This window comes from Hippopotamus amphibius, chromosome 8, assembly GCF_030028045.1.
Source record: "Hippopotamus amphibius kiboko isolate mHipAmp2 chromosome 8, mHipAmp2.hap2, whole genome shotgun sequence".
Taxonomy (NCBI): Eukaryota; Metazoa; Chordata; class Mammalia; order Artiodactyla; family Hippopotamidae; genus Hippopotamus; species Hippopotamus amphibius.
The window spans coordinates 133305892-133328828 of NC_080193.1; the positions used below are offsets into that span (position 1 = coordinate 133305892).

Consider the following 22937-nt stretch of genomic DNA (forward strand, 5'->3'; position numbering starts at 1 on the left):
GAACTCAGAGACCTCTCTTTTTCTGAAATGTTCTCACCAGGAGTTCACCTAACCATCCCTTCTCTTCATTGTGCTCTCGGCTCAAAGCTTTCCTTCCCAGAAAGGACCACTTCAAACACTTAAGCTAAAATAGCAGCCCTCTCACTCACTGTTCTATCCCATTCCTTATTTTACTTTCTTCAAAGCATTTATCAATAATTGAAATATCTTACTTATTTTTGCAGGCTTTTCTTACCTATCTCCTCCCACAATTAATAAAGCAATAGAAGAGTCTTTATCTTTGTCTCCCCTAATCCTATCACAGAGCTGGAAACATAGTATTTGCTCAATAAATATCATTTTGATGAATGGGTGAATTCCATCTTTTACCTAATTACTAAGGTTTTATTAGGTTCTAAAGGTGGAAACGTCAGTTGAATCTCTGATTGAGAAAACAAATGTCCCATTAGTAAGTTGGGAATAGGAGCAGATGTGAGTGTGTGTGTTGCAGGGCAGGAGGGCTGAGCAGACTGTTCTTTCAAACAGAACATAAGAAGAGGAAAACAATTGGAGGGTTGTAGAAGAGGAAAAAACTCAGCCTCTCCAACCTTTCATTTGTTCTAACCACAGGATTATATCAACCATGAAAATTGGACCCATTACTCTCTGTCCAAAGAGAATGTGTGCCAGTTCAATTGAATTTGAGTTAAAAATAAAATTTTGAAAATGCTATTCCTCTCCTCTGAAGTCTGGACTACTCTATCAGAAGTTCAGGTAGGAGGATCTGGGGAGGGAGCACTGAATCCAGGATGATAGACTACTAGGGAGTCCTCAGATACAGGGAAGATTAACTGCAGAGAACTCTCACAGAGCCCTGTATCAGAGTCTAAGACTCGACTTAATCTGACTGTCTGCAACTGCCAGTGCTGGACACCTCACACCAAGCTACAAACAAGACAGGAACACAAACCCACCCATTAGCACACAGACTACCTAAAGCCATATTAACCTCACAGATACCCTAAAACACACTACCTGACATGGCCCTGCTCATCCGAGAGAAAAGACACAGAGCCACACACTAGAAAGCAGACACCAGACCACCCACTACCAGGAAGCCTACTCAAGACACTGGACAAACCCCATCACAGCAGGCAGTGGGCAGAAACAAGAGGAATTACTACTAGGCAGCATAGGGAAAGGAGAGAGCAAATCCTATAAATTAGAAAAATGAGAAAACAAAGAAACACCATGCAGGCAAAGGAGCAGGAAAAAAATCCACAAGACCAAATAAACAAAGAGGAAATAGGAAAAATGCCTGAAAAAGAATTCAGAGTAATGATAGTAAAGATGATCCAAAACCTCAATAACAAAATACAGAAAATACAAGAAACAGTTAATAAGAACTCAGAAGACTAAAGAGCAAACAAACAGTAATGGACAACAAAATAACCAAAATTAAAAATACTCTAGATGGTATAAACAGCAGAATAACTGAAGCAGAAGAATGAATAAGTGAGTTGGAAGATAGGATGGGGGAAATAACTGCCACAGAGCAGGAAAGAGGAAAAAGAATAAAAAGAATGGAAGACAGTCTCAGAGACCTTGGTGACAACATTAAACACACCAACATTCGAATCATAGGCATCCCAGAAGAAGAAAAAAAGAAAGGGTCTGAGAAAATATTTGAAGAGGTTATAGTGGAAAACTTCCCCAACATGGGAAAGGAAATAATTAAACAAGTCCAAGAAGTGCAGGGAGTCCCATACAGAATAAACCCAAGGAGAAATACACCAAGGCACATATTAATCAAACTAATGAAAATTAAGAAATTAACAAAAAATATTAAAAGCAGCAAGAGAAAAGCAACAAATAACATATGAGGGAAAACCCATAAGGACAACAGCTGATCTTTCTGCATAAACTCTGCAGGCCAGAAGGGAATGGCAGGATATTCTGAAAGTCCTGAAAGAGAAAAACCTACAGCCTAGAATCCTCTACCCAGAAAGAATCTCATTCAGATTCAACAGAGAAATCAAAAGCTTTGCAGACAAGCAAAAGCTAAGAGAATTCAGCGTCACCAAACCAGCCTTACAACAAGTGCTAAAGGAACTTTTCTAAGTAGGAAACACAAGAGAAGGAAAAGACCTACAAAAACAAACCCAAAACAATTAAGAAAATGGTAATAGGAACACACATGGCAATAATCACCTTAAATGTAAATGGATTAAATGCTCCAAGCAAAAGACACAGACTGGCTGAATGGATACAAAAACAAGACTCTTCTCTACGCTGCCTACAAGAAACCCACTTCAGACCAAGGGACACATATAGACTGAAAGGAAAGGGATGGAAAAAGATATTCCATGCAAATGGAAGTCAAAAGAAAGCTGGAGTAGCAATACTCATATCAGACAAATTAGACTTTAAAGTAAAGACTATTACAAGAGACAAGGAAGGACACTACATAATGATCAAGGGACCCATCCAAGAAGAACATATAACAATTGTAAATATCTATGCACCTAACATAGGAGCACCTCAATACATAAGGCAAATGCTAACAGCTATAAAAGGGGACATCGACAGGAACACAATAATAGTAGGAGACTTGAACACCCCACTTACATCAATGGACAGACCAGCCAAACAGAAAATAAATAAGGAAACACAAGCTTTAAATGACACATTAAACCATCTCGACTTAATTGATATTTATAGGATGTTCCATCCAAAAATGACAGAATACACTTTCTTCTCAAGTGCACACGGAACATTCTCCAGGATAGATCACATCTTTGGTGACAAATCAAGCCTCAGTAAATTCAAGAAAATTGAAATCATATCAAGCATCTTCTCTGACACAACACCATGAGACTAGATATCAATTACAGGAAAAAAATTGTAAAAAATACAAACACATGGAGGCTAAACAATTCACTCTTAAACAACCAAGAAATCACTAAAGAAATTAGAGGAAATCAAAAAATATTTAGAAACAAATGACAATGAAAACACAACAACCCAAAACCTATGGGACACAGCAAAAGCAGTTCTAAGAGGGAAGTTTAGAGCAATACAGTCCTACCTCAAGAAACAAGAAAAATATCAAATAAACAATCTAACCTTACACCTAAAACAATTACAGAAAGAAGAACAAAGATACCCCAAAGTGAGCAGAAGGAAAGGAATCATAAAGATCAGATAAGAAATAAATGAAAAAGAAATGAAGGAAACAATAGCAAGGATCAATGAAACTAAAAGCTGGTTCTTTGAGAAGATAAACAAAATTGATAAACCATTAGCCAGACTCATCAGGAAGAAAAGGGAGAAGACACAAATCAACAGAATTAGAAATGAGAAAGAAGAAGTAACAATTAACACTGCAGAAACACAAAAGAGATCATGAGAGACCACTACAAGCAACTATATGCCAATCAATTGGATAACCTGGAAGAAATGGATAAATTCTTAGAAAAACACAATCTTCCAAGACTGAACCAGGAAGAAATAGAAAATATGAACACACCAATCACAAGTATGGAAATTGAAACTGTGATTAAAAATCTCCCAACAAACAACAGCCCAGGGCCAGATGGGTTCATGGGTGAATTCTATCAAACACTTAGAGAAGAGCTAACACCTAACCTTCTCAAACTCTTCCAAAATATTGCAGAAGGAGGAACACTCCCAAACTCATTCTATGAGGCCACCATCACCCTGATACCAAAACCAGGCAAAAATGTCACAAAAAAAGAAAATTACAGACCAATATCACTGATGAATATAGATGCAAAAATCCTCAACAAAATACTAGCTAACAGACTGCAACAGCACATTAAAAAGATCATACACCATGATCAAGTGGGGTTTATCCCTGGGATGCAAGGATTCTTCAATATATGCAAATCAATCAATGTGATACATCATATCAACAAATTGAAGGATAAAAACCATATGATAATCTCAATAGATGCAGAAAAAGCTTTTGACAAAATTCAACATCTATTTATGATAAAAACTCTCCAGAAAATGAGCATAGAAGGAAACTACCTCAACATAATAAAAGCCATTTATGAGAAACCAAAAGCCAACATCACTCTAAATGGTGAAAAACTGAAAGCATTCCCTCTAAGAACAGGAAGAAGACAAGGGTGCCCACTCTCACCATTATTATTCAACATAGTTTTGGAAGTATTAGCCACAGCAATCAGAGAAGAAAATGAAATAAAAGGAATCCAAATTGGAAAAGAAGTAAAATTGTCACTCTCTGCAGGTGACATGATATTATACATAGAAAACTCTAAAGACTCTACCAGAAAACTGCTAGCACTAATCGATGAATGTAGTAAAGTAGCAGGACATAAAATTAATGTGCAGAAATCTCTTGCATTCCTATACACTAACAATGTAAAAGCAGAAATTGAAAATAAGGAAACTCTCCCATTTAACACTGCAGGGAAAAGAATAAAATATCTAGGAATAAACCTGCCTAAGGAGGCAAAAGACCTGTATGCAGAAAACTATAAGACATTGATGAAAGGAATCAAAGACGACACAAACAGAGGGAGAGATATACCATGTTCTTGGATTGGAAGAATCAACATTGTGAAAATGACTGTACTACCCAAGCAATTAACAGATTCAACGCAATCCCTATCAAATTACCAATGGCATTTTTCACAGAACTAGAACAAGAAATCCTATGATTTGTATGGAAACGCAAAAGACCCCGAATAGCCAAAGCCATCTTGAGAAGGAAAGATGGAGTTGGTGGAATTAGGCTTCCCGACTTCAAACTATACTACAAGGCCACAGTGATCAACACAGTATGGTACTGGCACAAAAATAGAAAGGAAGATCAATGGAACAGAATAGTGAACCCAGAGGTAAACCCAAGCACATATGGGCGCCTTATCTTTGACAAAGGAGGCAAGAATATACAATGGAAAAAAGACAGCCTCTTCAATAAGTGGTGCTGGGAAAATTGGATAGCAACATGTAAAACAATGAAATTAGAACACTTCCTAACACCATACACAAAAATAAACTCAAGATGGATTAAAGACCTAAATGTAAGGCCAGACACTATAAAACTCCTAGAGGAAAACATAGGCAGAACACTCCATGACATACATCAAAGCAAGATCCTTCTTGACCCACCTCCTAGAATCATGGAAATAAAATCGAAAATAAACAAATGGGACCTCATGAAACAAAAGCTTTTGCACAGTGAAAGAAACCATAAACAAGACATGAAGACAACCCTCAGAATGGGAGAAAATACTTGCAATGAAGCAATGGACAAAGGATTAATCTCCAAAATATACAAGCAGCTCATGCAGCTTAATACCAAAAAAGCAAATAACCCAATCTACTAATGGGCGGAAGACCTATAAAGACATTTCTCCAAAGAAGACATACAGATGGCCAACAAACACATGAAAAGATGCTCAGCATCACTAATCATTATAGTAATGCAAGTCAAAGCCACAATGAGGTATCACCTCACACTGGTCAGAATGGCCATCATCAAAAAATCTAGAAACAATAAATGTTGGAGAGGGTGTGGAGAAAAGGGAATGCTCCTGCACTGTTGGTGGGAATGTAAGTTGGTACAGCCACTATGGAAAACAGTATGGAGGTTCCTTAAAAAACTAAAAATAGAACTACCATATGATCCAGTAATCCCACTCCTGGGCATATACCCAGAGAAAACCATAATCCAAAAAGAAACATGTACCATAGTGTTCACTGCAGCACTATTTACAATAGTCAGGACATGGAAACAACCTAAATGCCCATCAACAGATGAATGGATAAAGAAGATGTAGCACATATATACAATGGACTATTAGCCATAAAAAGGAATGAAATGGAGCTATATGTAATGAGGTAGATAGACCTAGAGTCTGTCATACAGAGTGAAGTAAGCCAGAAAGAGAAAAACAAGTACTGTATGCTAACTCATATATATGGAATCCAAAAAAAAGAAAAAAAAAAATTGGTCCTGATTAACCCAGTGACAGGGCAAGAATAAGGATGCAGATGCAGAAAATGGACTGGAGGACACGGGGTTGCGGGGGCGTGGGGCAAAGGGGAAGCTGGGACGAAGTGAGAGAGTAGCATAGACATATATACACTACCAACTGTTAAATAGATAACTAGTGGAAAGTTGCTGTATAACAAAGGGAGATCAACACCATGATGGGTGATGCCTTAGAGAGCCAGGAGAGGGAGAGCGGGAGGGAGTTGCAGGAGGGAGGGGATATGGGGATATATGTATAAATACAGCTGATTCACTTTGGTGTACCTCAAAAGCTGGTACAAGAATGTAAAGCAATTACATTCCAATAAAGATCTTAAAAAAATTTTTAAATTAAAAAAGAAATGCTATCCCTCCCACTCAGATGTTTGGACTATTGATGTCCTCTGACTTCCGATGTTGACAACATGTTCAAGTTTAAGGAAACCTTGAGAAACAAAAGGCACGATAAAAACGTCTGTACCCAATGCCCAAGCTATGGTGCACTGCCTCCCTTCTTGTGATCCTGAACAAAAAGCCTATTCATTCACTCAACAGGCATTATGAGAGACCATAACATTTTTGAAGCCCCACGGGAAGCAGCCAGATAGTTACGTTAGCAGGTTTCCTGAGGATCTGATCAGGTCAACGACTTGTTTGTGGGTAAAGCCTTCTGTGCTCACACCATTGATATTTGCAAGGACATCACCTGGGAGATGCCAAGAAAAATGAGTGTTAAAACGGTTGGTTAAATAATCTTTCCTCACCAGCAATTGAAACAAAACAAGCAAGCCCCAAACCTTGGCAACATAAAGGAGCTAAGGAAATTCAAAGCAACAATCACGTCCTGACCTTCACTATCAAAAAAGTTCTTTTTCTTGCTGTTCAAATAATTCCAAACAAGAGTATAGTTTCAACCTACCCGCCTGCAGGCCAGCACAGTGTGCGGGGCTATCCTCCTGGATTTTGCAGATCAGGGTGCACATGTTGGAGGAGCAGGTGTTCTGGTTTGGGAGCCTGTAAGTCTGTAAAATTAAAGTATACATAATTACCATTCAAAAAACTCAACATCTTTTGTCAAAAAAAATTAAGTGGTATCAATTACCTTAAGCAGCATAATAGGTAAGTGCAAAGAACAATTTGTGAAGTTTTTCTGAATATAAACTGAATCTAAGTACCAATCTTACACTTCTCCCACACACTCTGTAGCCGACTCCATTCTTAAAAATCACATCTGGCTTAAGAAAGAAAGTAGGATAAGACTGGCTTAAGATTTTAAGACTTTCAAGCCTAAGAGACCACCTGATGCTATCATTATTGCATATTTAACAGGAAAAATTAAGTTTCTCTTTTCCCAACGGGATAAAACAACAGTGGCCAAGAGCAGAGAAAAAAATCTCTTTGTGGTTCTCTCAAGCTAAAGTACTCATTACAGGAGCATATGAAACAGTATGCATCCAGCAAGGGAGATATGCCAACGATAGTTATTTTAAATCAGAGTTCTGCAAATAATGACAATCTGCCCTGCATTAACTCAAAAGTACTATGATTGACTCAGTTACCTTCATTCCTGAGTGCTCGCTGGTACACCCACCCTGATGAACACCAGTTCATCAGCCACTCGACGAAATGAGAAAAAGTTATGCTTCGCTTCTTGACTCAATTTGGCATGAACAGCTTGGTTTTGGTTTTGTTTTTATTTTGTACCAAGAACACAGCACAAATGTTTGGTGAATAGAGTGGCCCAATGACCTATATTTTTCTTTCTCACATACTTAAGTTATAAGGTTTAGTTCCATTTAGAATCAAAATCAGCATTCTGCTTTGAGTAAGTCTTCTAAACATCTGCTTCCATAAATTAAACCACATTACAGTACTGCTTCCATGTGGAGAAATTAATGTCTGATGTTCATTCATTCCTTTTCATTTTATAGACATATGGGCTCCAGAACCAGCAGAACCAGAAGTCAGTCCATGCAAGCAACTTCTAGAAACTTGACTTTGTTAACCTCTAAGGGATTTCTATTCACTCTGAAAGGCATTTAGAATCCCCTTATGTTAAAGATAGAGGGGACTTTTAGAGATCATGTAATCTATTTTCCATCTACGTCAGAGATCCCTTTGACAGCTTTTCTGCCGGCGAGTCATCTTGCCACAGCCCCCGCCCTTCCAGAGATGGAAGGGATGTCTGGTTCATGCAGTGCATGAGCCAAAGCTATAACAGACCCTCTTTTGGGAAACCACTGTTATAATTATTCTCATTAGCGGTGGGAATCTACCCTCCATGTCCAAGGAGCAAGGTGAGTACAGTGAAGGGGAAACGTTAATTGATGTAGCCTGTACCTGTGTATATGTTTGCAACAGGTGTAAAATTTGTGGATTAGAGACAGAGAAGGAAAGGCAGAGGTCCCAAAGTTTTGGAAAGAAATAATTAGTTGGATGTTTCTCTCTTTTATCCAGTCTTCTAGCTCAATCATTTCCTAGAGACACAAAAGTACATTGCCTTTTTCATGCCCTATAGCTTTCATTCTAACACTTGTCATTTGCTGATTTACTGGAACCAGGCACATTACTAAGTACTTTATGTGTTACTTCATTTGAAGCATCTAAGAACCTGCTAAGGCAGCACTGAAAGAACATGAACTCAGGTGTACATGAATCTAAGGTCTGTGTTCCTGTCATGCTATATTACTCTCCGTAACAGCAAAAAAAAAACAGCGCCCACGGAAACCGGAGGAGGTGGGCTTGTTCTCTCCCAGCATGCCCCACACCTGGTAGACCAGGACCTAAATACGTGCTAAAGATCGGGGCACAGTAAGTGTACATGAGGTTCTATCTTCAAAATGTTCCCAGAGCATGTCCCCTATTTGATGACTACTACAAACCCTATGAGTCCTAGAGAATAGGTTATGGCATACAGCTGGGAATGGAAAGCATACACCATAAGGGAATTTGCAGAGGAGCGGTTCACTGAATCACTAAGATAACACAGACATGCTGCAGTCCATTAACTCACATGAATCCACAAAGGTTCAAGGTGCTATAGCCTGCTGTCTACTAATGATAGTTTTTATTCTTGCTTCATGTGGAATAAGTGTTTATGGTATAAGGGAGAAAACTGGGGAAGCAGTAACATGTCTATAGAAAAATGAGAAGTGAGGATAAGTCTTTGCTCCTGTGTTCAGTAGCAATCGCTGTACATCCTTGGGGGATAATTCTCATTTGAAAAGAAGTAGTCACAACAAATACAGTGTCTCTACAACAGAATAGGGAGTGTTTCATGTGAATGAGGAATAAGAGAGAGCACTCTGCTTCTAAAATCCAATGGAAAAATTAGAGATTTCACCAAATTCAGAAGGAGAAGAGGTCAGAAAGAAGGTCTCTTCTTTTCTCCTAGAGCCTTCTCCCTGTTCATTGCAGCTAGAGGTCCATTTGTTTCTTTATTCATAAAACGCATCTTACATACCAGCTTCCTGTTCCTAATCTTAAAACAAGCTGACTTTCCAATTGTGGGGCTGGTATTTAGTCACCAAAGTTTTCTGAAGGCAGAACCAAAGTTAAGATATAAAAACTGATGTGCAGTATAAGGATATGATTATGCAAAATGCAAGAGTGTAATGGAAAAAGAACACAGTAATACTTAAACTACTTCTGTTACACTTAATTAGACTACACTCCGTTTGACCTAACACCATCTTTGCAAACATGGCCATGAAAAAGCAGACAGCAAATAAGAAACTAAATTCTTAGGCTATTAAACAGAAACCCATAAAGTCTGTTAAAATTTTCCTAGAGCATGAGACAATATGCACATAGAGCCAAATGTTCTTAAGTGTTTCAAATAATACTTATAAAATGTCATTAAGTAAAAAAGTACAAATTTCTCATTATATCCAATATGAAAACTTTAGTATTTTCAAAATGTAACAGGAACTATGTGTGAGTACATGCAGTCCATATACACAGATATATATGCTTTCAAGTATTTCTGAATACTGAATTATAGACAAAATTTGATGTACAGTATAAAAATGATTATGCAAAACATCACTAATGCGAATATATAAAATGCACATTATAAAGAGTATATCACTCTCTATGAGCTGACTGATATCAAGAATTTCTGATCAGTCTCAAACCTACCAGAAGACTAAAGCAACTAGAAACAAGAAGCAGAGTCTGTCTCGGGGTGGGTATTTTATCCACTTGAATGCTTTCTTTCCTTGATGGTACCTAATACACTGAAAAAACTACCAAAAACAGCCACACACTGAAAACAAGTCGCAGCCTCCATCATTCTCTAAACCCAACTTCATTTTTTTCTCTGAAAATATCACGACATTACCAGTGCCACTTTCTTCATTACAAGTCTAGAAAATCTGAAAACTGCCCACCTGAATTTCAAATCCAAATGTTCCATTATCTTGTTTTTCCACAGTAACAAGCTTTCTGTAAAAAAAAACAAAAAAATACAAAAAAAACACAAAAAAACTAGGCATGAAGTTCAAAGAACCACATTTGGCACATACCTATCATTATAAGTAACTGTCAATAAAAAATAACTGACATTTATGTACATTGTAGTGTGTGTGTGTGTATGTGTGTGTGTGTGATATCAATAGGCTGGAAAGCTGTGTTCCTAAATATTTTGCTGAGAACCCCCAAAATAAATGAATTTCTTTACCTTTGAGACCAGGAAAAATCACCTAAAGAACTTGATCTCGTCAGAGCAAGCTGAAAAACACAAGCACACAGTTATCGAGAGGTCCTTAAGACATGTCTGTAAAATGTTCTAAATCACAAAGGACTTCGTTCTTTATCACCTTCTTTGGCCCAGCTCCTGGGAAATTGTTACAGGAAGGCAGTAATTTCCATTCTCTAGCAATAGCAAAGGAGAGCTGGGAAAGGGACCGTGCAGGCATTCCATTTGAAAGATTAAAAGAGGCTTTGATAATACCCTATGGCAAAAGAGTTAATGTAATGTGGCAAAACTCCAAAGCTTCCAAAAAGAACTTCGTATCTAATCTGTATTTAAAATAGCCTCTGAAAGGTTAACCACAGCAATTTATAATCACACTGAAATCCAAAGAAAAATAACACCGATAGAATGGAATATAAAACCCAAATAGTTGATAGTTTTGGGAGATGCTGATGAAATGACTGCGTTTATTGTAATAGTTCAATATGTTACTGTTTTTAGCAGGACAAAATCATCTCTAAAGAATTAACTACTACCGGGAAGCACAATTCAGGTAAAGCCAGGGACTCAAAACCGTAATTCCTTTTATGATTTATTTTTGCAATAGTTTTAAAAGAGTACAGTGAGATTTCCAGCCAAGGAAAGAAAGGAACCTCAGAATGGTGTAAATGGTGTAAATAACATCACCCTTACTCCTCTGCACGTTTTGGGAAAAGATCATATAAACATAAGCTTCCAGGACACAGTCTACCATTATAAATAAAGAAAAAGTTAATGAAAGGTGGCATCTTGTTTTTAAGGTAATTATAGTGAGTTCTTGTGTATTTTGTTTTGTTTATTTGCTTAGGAATTAAAAAGTGTTAATTAGTTCTTTCTCAAGTATTGGTCCAGAGCTCCAAAACATAAGCTTATGCTACTAGTTAGCCCATGGTGTTTATTTAACTGGCAACCTACTATGCTTCTTATATATCAGTGACTACAGAAAATAACAGGAGATCAATGCAGGAGTCCAAACAAGTAAAAGTAAAATAGAGGATGAAAGCCAGAAGGAGAAAAACACGTAGAAGAAATTAATGCACAAATTAAGTCTTCATTAAGGCATTTGTTAGAGGAGACGCTTACATCACTGTAAAGAATTTGACTTGCCAAGTACAAAATGCCAGCATTCTCGCAAATTTTCTGGAATGGCTCAGTGTTCAGAATTTGGCCAGTGGTCAGTAACTTTAATGTAATGAAGAGTTAATGTCTGATCTCTTCCTGACAAACCATTAACAAGGGTAGGGACCATTCAGCTATGCAGTGGGCTGCCTTCTCGTGGAAGAGAGCAATACACTTGATATGCCCAAGCATTCTCAATCTCTCCGTTATATTGCATTCACATTTTCTTAATCTATTTTCATTATTTTCATTTGCTTGACTTTTATCCTTATTTCAGATTGTAAAGTACTTAGGTGGGGGTCATATCTAATCATGCTATCTATAAATCATAACTAGGGTTTGTATTTTAAAATATTACTCTTACTGTCAATATTCATCTGATTACACACCTGTTCATATATGTGGAGGCACATATATGTATTTATATGAAGGGCAGATTGGATTAAATACCTCACTTCTGTTCATAATTACCTGTATCCTTTGGGCCTCTTGGGGAGTGTATTTGTTTTACTTTCTACCCCAACGCCCAGCACAGGGTCTGGAATAGAGTGGAACTGTAAAAACACCTAAACGGACAAACAGAAGTCAACTACCAGACACCAAACAATACAAGCAATTAAGTGGTGGTGGGAGAGCCAAAGTAAAAGTCTCAACTCTGTCCTTCATTAAGTTAAATATTCATAGGAAAAGCTCAAAGGTAGACATTTAAAAATATAAAATAAAATTTAAAATGAAAGAAAACAAACAAGGATGTATCCCCACACAGCAAGAACCATAGAAAAAGGACTAACAGAAAACAAAGTAAGTCAGTAATGCCTTAATGCACAACTGCTAAATGAATGAATGGCGGTAAGAATTAATGAATCCTTAAAATCTTGAGCCTTTCCTTATCAATGTTAAATACCCTTTTGCTAAGCAAATAATCATAGCATTGGTGCGAACCTCAAGATTTCATCTCATCCACCATTAACCTGTCTTCTAAATCAAAAATTATTCTAGATGGACTCAAATATAAAATTAAGTCCACAAGACAAATCCCAGACCTCTGTAGAGAAGGAAATTTCCCCACCTCTCGTGGGCTAACCTCTCTATATAGCTAATTGACTAGATTAAAATGGAAATATCTGCCTAGCACAACATGAGATGTGGAGCAGATACTCAGTTCTTGTGGACTGACTGATCCGGGTCATCAGTGACACAAAGAAAAAATCAGACTAAATCACGTTATAAATTAGTTCCACTCTGGATCAGCAATGAGACTGTCATAGGCACGTAACGTTTAAATAAAAAACAATTTAAATAAATTAGGCACCATCAAATTCTCTGACACGTGCCACATCTTGACACACTGCCTACTTGTTTTTGATCTGGGCTGTCAGACTCAGGCGATGTGGAAAGGAATGTTCTCAAGGTTCAACCAAACTATCTGCGTAAGTGACAAGAAGTATGTCTGAGGTCTCATCAAAGGTCTTGCACTTTAGAAGACGTTTTCCCCGCAGCCCTTTCCCTGGAGTGAGCAGCCCTCTTCTAGAATCTGACCAGTGGAGTCTCTGCTCCCCTGAGCGCCCTCCCAGCCTGAGCCTTTTCTCAGGGCTGTGGGGATGACACCCAAACTCATGAATGAGGAACTGGTGTGTAATGAACAGCATATGCTGGCAACAGCTGTCTTTTATTACACATTATCTAATATGAGAAATCTAGGTTTAGCAATTTGGCAGAGCTGCAAACTACACATTCAATGACGTCTGCTGAGTACACAGAGCTCCTTAACCCCTTGCTGGCCTCTAACAGACAGATGCCTGGGGGTGGGCAGAGGATCCTGTCTCTTTTGTTTTTAGTCAGATGACTTAAAAGATTAGACAGAAATGTTAAAAATGTAATTTTTGCTGCTATGCGATGATTCACAATGTCCCTCTTTAGTGGGAAACCAAGACCAAATACTTGAGCTGTCAGTTTGCCAAAAACAGGAATAATTCTGCTGCAGAGCCAGATAGCCAGCCCCACAGAGGAGCTTGTAGTTCAATACTTGTGGCCACTTCTGCTGCTAAGTAACAGCCTGTTACTTCCTGTCCTCACTGTGTACTCATTTCCTGAAAGTGCTGAGGGTGGGGGAAGGGGAGGATACCTATTCACAGGTGAGGTATTTTTGTTTTTGTTGTTTGTTTTGAAAGTCCCAAAATTATGTGCTCTGCTCCCCTTCTAGTCCCCTGCCTCATTCTCCCCAATTCCTCCATGAATACAGCTGTTCTTTTCCCCTTTTAAGTCAGGAGTCTTAGGATAGCAGGGCTCCACAGAAATACTCAAAGATCAGCAAAATAAGGGAGCTGAACTCAATTTTTTAACTTTAAGCACCCTTAAGGAACCCAAATAGAATGTTGCAGCTTCTCAGGAAAGTCTCATTGTGGGCTCATGAACCTCTTTTTCACGAAAAATTTTTGGATACTGTCTCTAAGCGTATCACAATATGGGTTAGAGAATCCTTTCCAAATTCTTTTACAGTGAAATTAACAGTTTTCTACTAAAAGTATTCATTAAATGATTAAAATGTCTTGTCATCAGCAACACTTGGGAGTTCTGATGACAGATGAGTATGTGGCCAGAAAAAATGTAAAAGCTCCTAAATGGCAGAACCCATCCCAGAAATACACACAGTACAGGGTCTAGCGCAATATTCTGTATCTGAACTTATAAGTGAAATCACCCTTCCACAAGTTGTCTGTTTAGTAATTAGTCGATAACCAAAAGAAAACCAGGCAAAAAAAGTCAGTCTGTGGTCCCACCAACGCACATTCAGTTTTCTCCTCTGTTAGTTTTTCCCTATAGCATTCGGTGAAAACTATTGGGTTGGCAAAAAAATTCGTTCGGGTTTTTCTGTAAGATAGTATGGAAAAACTTGAACAAACTTTTTGGCCAACCCAATACTTTCCAAGGGCAACCTACTACCATTGGGAGAGTGGGTGTAAGGTCCAATGGCTACTCCTTTAGCATCACAACATTCATTAAGATAAACGTACTTTGTCCTGTCTCCTTCCTACAGCATTTTCCACATAGGGATTTTTTTTCCCTAAAACTATATTCAGAAGTAGGAGCCATACTGGGAGTGTGTCACCACCTACAAATACAGGTATTGAGATAATATAAACACCCAGAAATCTGTTTTTAAATAATGTTGAGTGTAAACACCCAAATGATCCTGAAGATTAATTCGAAACTACGGGCTAACCAGATACAGCTTTGCAAAAACCAAAGCCAACGATAACAAGAAGTATGAATTGTTGATGTCAGTCCTGAAAGGGTTGAAAATAACAGTAGGCAGAGAAACACCTGCTTGTGGGATTGCCTAATAGGGATCTTGTTGCCTGCAATTCAGTCGATGCCAAATGGGTGGTTATTCTCTAAAAAGCGGTTAAAAGAAATGAACGTCTATTTGGAAAATTCTGAACTGTTGGGATAAACTTGCATCAAGTCTCATTGATGATAATTGTACAGAATCAGAAGTATCGTATACAAGATGTTTTGTTTTGCCTTTTTTTTCTTAAGTAAATCTCACAACAGTAAGAAAAAGCTGTTTGAATAGCAAAAGTCTTACCATGGGAAAGAATATGAGAAAAGGGAAAGAGAAGAACTAAAAAAGATGAGAACATATGAATAAAATAATTGGTATGGAAATGTGTGTATGTGTAGATATGATAGAGATTACACACATACACACACACATGTTTACATCTCACATGTTTAAATCCCTCTCCTTATCTTCCTCCAATAGCCTCCTACTGATTGCTTCTTTTTAGGTCATGCTATATTCACTCAGGCTTAAAACCAGAAGTGACTCCTCCTCCTTCACTGCCTTTCACAGCCAAGTCTCTGTGTCTCTTCTTCATTCCTTCGGTTCCTCTTTCTCCAACTACTGCAAAAGGTTCTCCCTCACTACTAGTCTCTACCCACTTACTGACAAGCATGTTTCCAGACTAAGGTTCCTAAAACCATCTACTCAGTCATGCTCAGTTGGTTCCCTGTACTGATCAAATTACTACTTCCTCAGGGGAAGTGTCCAAGTGTTGAGTTAAGTAGCCCAGCTCTAAGGTCTCCCCTCCCCTCCCACACAGACACTTCTCAGGTCCACCTAACACAATAATGTGCTGTTACTTAAATTGTCCTAAGAGCCCCATCTCTGCCTTAGCATTTTAATTATTCCTTTGCTCCGGAATACCCTTCAATATCTGAAATATCTGTCCTTCAAGGTTATATTCAAAGACATGTACTTGGATTAGAGCATGTGTTATTTTATGTTGTATAATGCTTATTGGTTCTGCCTACTCAATTGGAAACCCTATAAAGCCAAGAAAAAGTTTCCTTCTCATCTTTGTACACCCTACACTGCTGCACATCTGAAAAGTGAATAGAGTTTTTGGTACTTCCCACAGTTGCTTTATTTTCAGACAGTAAATTGATAGAAAAATTCATCATTATATTAAGCAATGTCATAAAGGCACTTTTGGATTGAAAAAGATCAGTCATCCAAACCAGGATAAAGTACTCCCTCCTCTTCATTGTAAAAAATACCAAGCTATCAGCTATGTACATCACTGAAAAAAGATCATGGCTCTCCCACTACGCTATAACTGTCTAATCCTGAAATTAGAAGGCTTAAGAGGAACATATGATGTGCATGCAAGATTTAAGGGCAAAAATTCATGCTTTAAAGCAATTCTAAATATTTTCTGTATTCATATATGAATGTGGGGCTTCATAGCAAGTTATTTAACCAAAATCTGAAGAGGTGTTTTGGTTCAATATTTTTTTACAAGTTGGAAATTGAAAAATAAAAAAACCTCACAATAAATCCAGTTGGACATGGATTTTTCCAAATGAGTTTTTCTCTCTAGGGTAATACTTTTCAATAAAAATTAAAATAATAGCATAATTATTGAGCGCATACTACATGTCAGTCATTCTGTTAAGCACTGTACATTTCCTCATTTAAGCCCCAGGATAGCCCCATAGAATGGTTCTATTATTATCTTCATTTCAGAAGAAAGAAAACTGAATCTTAGAGGAGAAAGTGACTTACTCAAGATTCCACAGCTAGGAAGTGGTGGGTCTTTCACTCGATTATCCAATAAGAGTCTTAATTCCCAATAGTGTGAGGTATGTGCCAGTGCCCCAGAACTGAAGATAATTTGGTCAATAAAATTTGCCCTAAAAAAAGTATTATCATTGGATTATGAACCGAAATGACTATCAAGGACTGCACGAGAGGCTGGGGGGGAAGGAGTCGATGGAAGACACACAGGAGAAAGGAACAGTAATTCTCAAACTGGTTGTGTCTATATACACCATCTTCAAGTTGATGTGCTTAGTGATTTTTATTTTACCTGAACACCTCTTTCAGTGAGAAAAACAATTTTCTTTCAAGTTTTGCCTTAAAAATATTTTCTTATGGTCTGAAATCTCAAATTAAGATTTAAGGTCTAATACATGAGCTCTCTAGGCTCCTCACTTCCTTCCTCACCCATACTCTGAGCCACTAATTCCGATACCTCTAAAATAACACTTTTAATACACTCAGACAAACATAGCATTCTGCTCTCAAGAGAACATGAACACTCTAAAAGGCACAAAATAGCAATCATACCTGTTTTCTTCCCCGAGGCAATGTAGCCACAGTATCTGCCAACATTTGAAGCCTTCTGTTATCATCCATGGGAAAGCTGCCTGTAAGCGTGGAGTACGAGCTATATGCCGGACCAGAGCAGTACTCCACGAAATTGCCATTGCTGCTCTGCTTTATGAGCCTTTGTAAAGACATTGTGAATAAAGATTACTCCAGCTAGCACATGGTTGAGTGGCCTTGCAGGGAGGGGGAAGCTAAAAGTATAACCCTCTGACAAGTAATCAAAAGTAGCAAAGCAGAAAGAGCCCATGTGACTTCTGTGGTTTGAGGTACTTGTTACACAAACCCTATCTTGCAGTTCACTCCCATTTCTCAGTGCTTTTTTTCTTCAAGCCTCTGAGAGAACCTAAAGCTAGTTTTTACCATTCAAATAAGTCAACTTATTTTTTTTTTCTCCTTCAAACAGCCAGAACTCTTATGCTTTCCTGTTCTATGGCAAGTTGTGTTCAAAACACCATCTGCCTTTTATTTTTTAAAGGAAAAAGAAAAACTTCCCCAAATTCTGCCATTTGTTTGCCATTCACTCTCCTGCTTTATATGGGCAGTGCAATGTAAAAATCAGGATGTGCAGACATTGAGTTCTTGCGAATATAAGCAAGACTTACAGGGTCCAGCCACAATGTTCTCTCACAAAGCCCTTGTAATGTACTTTCTCCAAGTACATCTTAGCTCATTAATGTTCATCAAAAAGACATTATATCTGCCACTTGGGCTGTGATCATTCAGCATTCCTCTGGCTGCCCTTCCACTTCTTTGTCCTCACTAAAATTATCCATCATCTTTACAAAGAACAATGGGAGGGGAGGACCAGCACATTTAGAGCAAAAGGTGGCCATATCTTAGACTGGACTTTGTTACAGCATCAGCAAGTGGTCCCAGGGGAGGACTGGAGAGGGCATGAAAGTAATAGGCAAACCAAAGTAACACAAGAATATTGCCAATTGGTCCCTGCCTATGCATACAGGCCAAGGGCACCATAGTGAATTACTCAAGATCACACATGCTGTCATTGGTGGGGATTGGGGATATGCAGTTTTAAGACAATTGGTTTCAGAGGAAGAGCAGGGGAGATAAGTAGAATGAAGATTCAAAACAAAAATCAAAATGAGAAATTTTACATAGTATAAAAAGTCAATTGTTATTTTCAAAATCATTTGAAAGGTCAATAGTAGAATTTTTAAAAGTCAGAAAGTCTTTGAACTAAAATGGAAGTCAAGGCAAATTCAGCTCAAGCAGAACCTGCCAAATGTAAATCATAAAATCTTCTGAGTCAATGGTGCTTCAAGAGATGGAGCCACCTCAGAAATTTTTAAAACCCTATCACAGCATGACTCATTCCCATTGGAACTGGATAATGACATGAACAAAATGATGTCTCCAAAGACATATAAAGATCTAAATCAGGGATTACAAACACCTATGCCTTCCGGGTTCAGGTAGGTAAAATAATATATGATATAATATAAATGTGTAAAACAAAGGGGAGTGGTACAGACTTTGGCAACTAAAGAATATGGTCAATTATAAGGACATTTATGTAATACGTGTGTGTGTGTGTGTGTGTGTGTATGAGAGAGACACAGAGAGAGAGAGAGAGAGAGAGATTGATTGTAAAAACATCTCCAGGCTACTAAAACGTACATGATGTAAATCAACACTATTACTTGAGGACAGCAGTTTATTTGCCCACTGGGAATTTTATAAAGTTAGGTAAATATTTTAATATTTCAAAATACCAAGTGGAAATTACACATTTGCCTGATATAAGGCCACTAGGCCAACTAACCACCAAGTTTTACATATGGATGCTAAAATTCTATCAATTTAGTTGTGTGATACTATAAGCTAATATAAATTACAGAAATCTATTATTAAATTAAGAAATTGGAAAATAATTTTTTTACTTAATTTATAAAATGTGTTTAACAAGTAGAATATCTCAAATCATGAGATCCGTGACTATAAAATCAGAGTCAAGGGCAAGTTTAACATTCAGCCAGTACATACCAGTATGGTTACACTGATTAACTACATATTTATGACTTGGTCTATTTTGTTTGGTCAGTTCCCTGTTCTGATTTTCAGGACCTGTGTCATACTAATTATTAAATATTTTAATAACACCCTTGATCAAAAATCCTTTGTGATAACGTGGGGGGAAAACTAATCTTTCCATACAAATGTGACTTCAATGCTCAAACCCTGATTTCCAAAAGCATTCTACTATTTACAACTTCTCCTTTCTATAGAATTTCCCTTAAGACAATTATAATAGCCTGAAACTGCCTTCCTCTTCATCATCCACTTTATTTTATAATAAAATGAAACCAGATCAAGCTATCTACCTACTCAAAAGATTTCAGGATTGCCTCACTGTCCATAAAATAAAATTAAAAGTAAAGAATTCCAAGTTCTTACCTAACTTCATCTCTGAAATGTCATATATCACTTTTTTTAGAGATATCAATGGTTTAATGGAAGGGGATCTTACATGTCTGAAGCAAGATCCTGGGAGAGACACCCCACCGAGTGCTGCAGATGGAGGGCAGGACACGGTGGCTGCCTTCATTCTCATATCACTTTTTTTAGATCATTCTTTTAAGACAATATTTTACAGTTAGATTATAGCTAATTGTACACAAATCTGTTTTTACATTGTCTAAATTGCCTCTAATTACCTTGAGCACAAGGACCATCTCTTATCTTTAAATTTACACTCATGTCCTAAATCTATAGCTGTCCATTAAATGTTTGTTAATAAAAAGAAAAGGGTAGAGCAGTAGATATTTAACAAAATGGATTCAACAATATTGTTCTAAAGCATCAAAGAAGAAAAACTAAACTGGTAGAAAGTTTTTGTGCTATTAACCAGTATTCCAAAGTGCTATTATCGTCTATAAGGAGTGATCTGAAAGATGTGGAAAGAATCTTTTACAGTAGTCAAAGTAGTCAAAAACTCATGAGATGAGATCCAGGTTATTTTACCAGTGACATACCAAATTTTCAAGATAAATACAAACCTATATTAATTGTCACAGAGCATAAAACAAAATGCATTTTCTAAAGCAAATTAATCTGATCCTAAAGTATATGTAGAGGGCAAAAAAAAAAGGAAGGAAGGAAGAAAGGAAGGAAGGAAAGGAGAGAGGAAATTAAGCTAATCCCACTTATTAATTCTGATACTAATGTCCCAATTAAAATATCAAATTGAGTCCAACAGTATATTAAAAATAATACCTCTCAACAAAGTAGGATGTATCCCAGGAATCCAAGGATACTTCAACATAGGATATAAAATGTTAACAGAAATCACTAAATCTCTGGATGAAAGAAGAAATTCAATGCAATAGACACCAACACTAGCTTGATTTATCTTTGCTTTGAAAAATCCTAAGTTAGGAATAGTAGGAAAACTTTCTTAACATAATGAAAGGTATCTACCAGAAACACCAACCAAATACCATCTTCAATGTTGAAATGTGTTTCTATTACAATGAGAAGGAAAGCAGAGATGACAATAACCCTCACCACTGTTCACTGTTGTAGTTCATAGCACAGACAGGAGCTACAGAATTTGTAAAGAAAGAGACAAAACCCTAAGGTTTGCCGATGGTATGGTTGCATAACCAGACTATCCAAGACAATCCCCTGAAGAGCAGACTTAGATAGCTTTCCTAGATGAAGATTCAATGGATAACATATAAAAAGAATAAATTTCTCATACAGCATCAGTGGATGATATGAACTGGTAATATCGGAGGAAAGAAACACTATCAAAATAGACCAAAATTCATAAAACAGAAATTAACTTAGCAAGCATTTTTAAGATTTTATGAAGAACATTATAAAGTCCAGGGTATGAGAAAAAATATCATGTTCCCATAAGAGAAGGGTCCTTCTTATAAAGATGTCTATTATCCCCAAATGTTCTAAAATATTCAATGTGCTGAATTCAAAATACACACAGATTTTGTTTGCTTGCTTGTTTATAAAATTGGACATACGTTCTTATACTCATCTGAAAGAGGAAGTGCGCAAGACTAGCTAAGAAGTATTTGAAAGTAATAATTGTAGGGGATGGGGTAAGGATGAGCATTGAGAAAATTTCCCTACCTGAGTATCAGAAAATATTATAAGAGTTAGGACTGCATGGTCAAGTAGAATAGGTCAATGAAAAGAATAATGACAAATCAAATGTTGTCAACGAATAGAGAATCCCAAGACATATCTGTGCATATTTAGAAATTTATTATACCATTAACTTATTTTAATTCATTAGGAAAAGAATAGCCCCTTCAATAAATGGAGTTGGTACCCATGTGGAAACAATTGTTATAGTCTTTTGTTACATTATAATAATAAATTCCAGATGGCTTAAGGAGTTAAATGTAAAAATAATTTTAAATATTCAAAATAATAGCAGAAAATATAGAGTATTTTAGTAAGATTGGATTGGGAATGGTTTTCCTAACAATACAGAGAAGTCCAGAGAGCATTAGAAATAGAAATATTAAAAACTGCTGTTCAATGGAAGCTGTAATATACATAGGTTAAAGCTAAATGACAACAAGAAATTATTTGTGATACATAATTGATTAAAGGCCATGATATACAATGAATACTTTAAATTATTCTTTGAAGAAAAGTATTTTTAAATGAACAAAGGCTCTGAACAGATAATTTACAGAGAAAGCTCAAATCATCAATATACTTATTAAAGGATGTTCAAACTTATTAGTAATCAGGAAAGTAAAACTTGAAACAACAGGTAGATGCTAACTGTTGCCCAGCAAAAAATGAAGAAAAAATAAAAATTGGTGATATCCAGTATTGGTGAAGTTACAAGTAAATGAGTTCTTAGCACTTCGTAGGAATATATGTCAATAAAACTTTATTAGTGGGGTAATTTGACAGTATTAAAATTTATAACTTGCATTCCAGGAATTCTACTTTTAAGAATTTACCCTACAGAAGTATTCTTACATGTACACAAAACAGTATATTTTTTGTGACACTGTCTATAATTGTGAAAAATTGAAGTTCTAAATGTATATCAGCTGAGAAGTAGCTACATAACTTATCATAATTTAATTCAATGGAATACTCTGCACCAATTGGAAAGTATAAAAAAAATTATGTGCATAAAGATTTTTAAGACAAATAAAGTAGGGGAAATACAGAAGAACAATGTGCATACTGTGATTCCATTCTTTTTTCTTAAAAAAGATCACATATACCATAACATACATAGACATAAAAAAGACTATATAATATGGATGGTTCCCTACTTAAGATGATCTGACTTAGGAGTTTTTGACTTTACGTTGGTGAAAAAGTGGCATTCAGTAGAAACCATACTTTGAATTGTGACTTTTGATCTTTTTTCAGAATAGCTAATATAG

At 36.8% G+C, this 22937-nt stretch overlaps 1 protein-coding gene across 5 annotated transcripts in view; it reads right to left on the reverse strand.

Annotated features, from left to right (window-relative positions):
• CYTIP (cytohesin 1 interacting protein) overlaps positions 1–22937 on the reverse strand; it is a 71321-nt gene that overhangs the window by 16151 nt on the left and 32233 nt on the right. For 4 of the 5 annotated variants that reach the window (XM_057743808.1, XM_057743806.1, XM_057743809.1 and 1 more), the window contains 4 exons: positions 10689–10738; positions 10399–10453; positions 6927–7029; positions 6620–6713 (listed from right to left, as the gene is read on the reverse strand). In XM_057743808.1, the coding sequence (XP_057599791.1) occupies positions 6620–6713; positions 6927–7029; positions 10399–10453; positions 10689–10738 (302 nt within the window). Of the gene's footprint in view, positions 1–6619; positions 6714–6926; positions 7030–10398; positions 10454–10688; positions 10739–17496; positions 17709–22937 lie in introns of those variants that run through there. The other variant, XM_057743804.1, reaches the window with a different exon arrangement.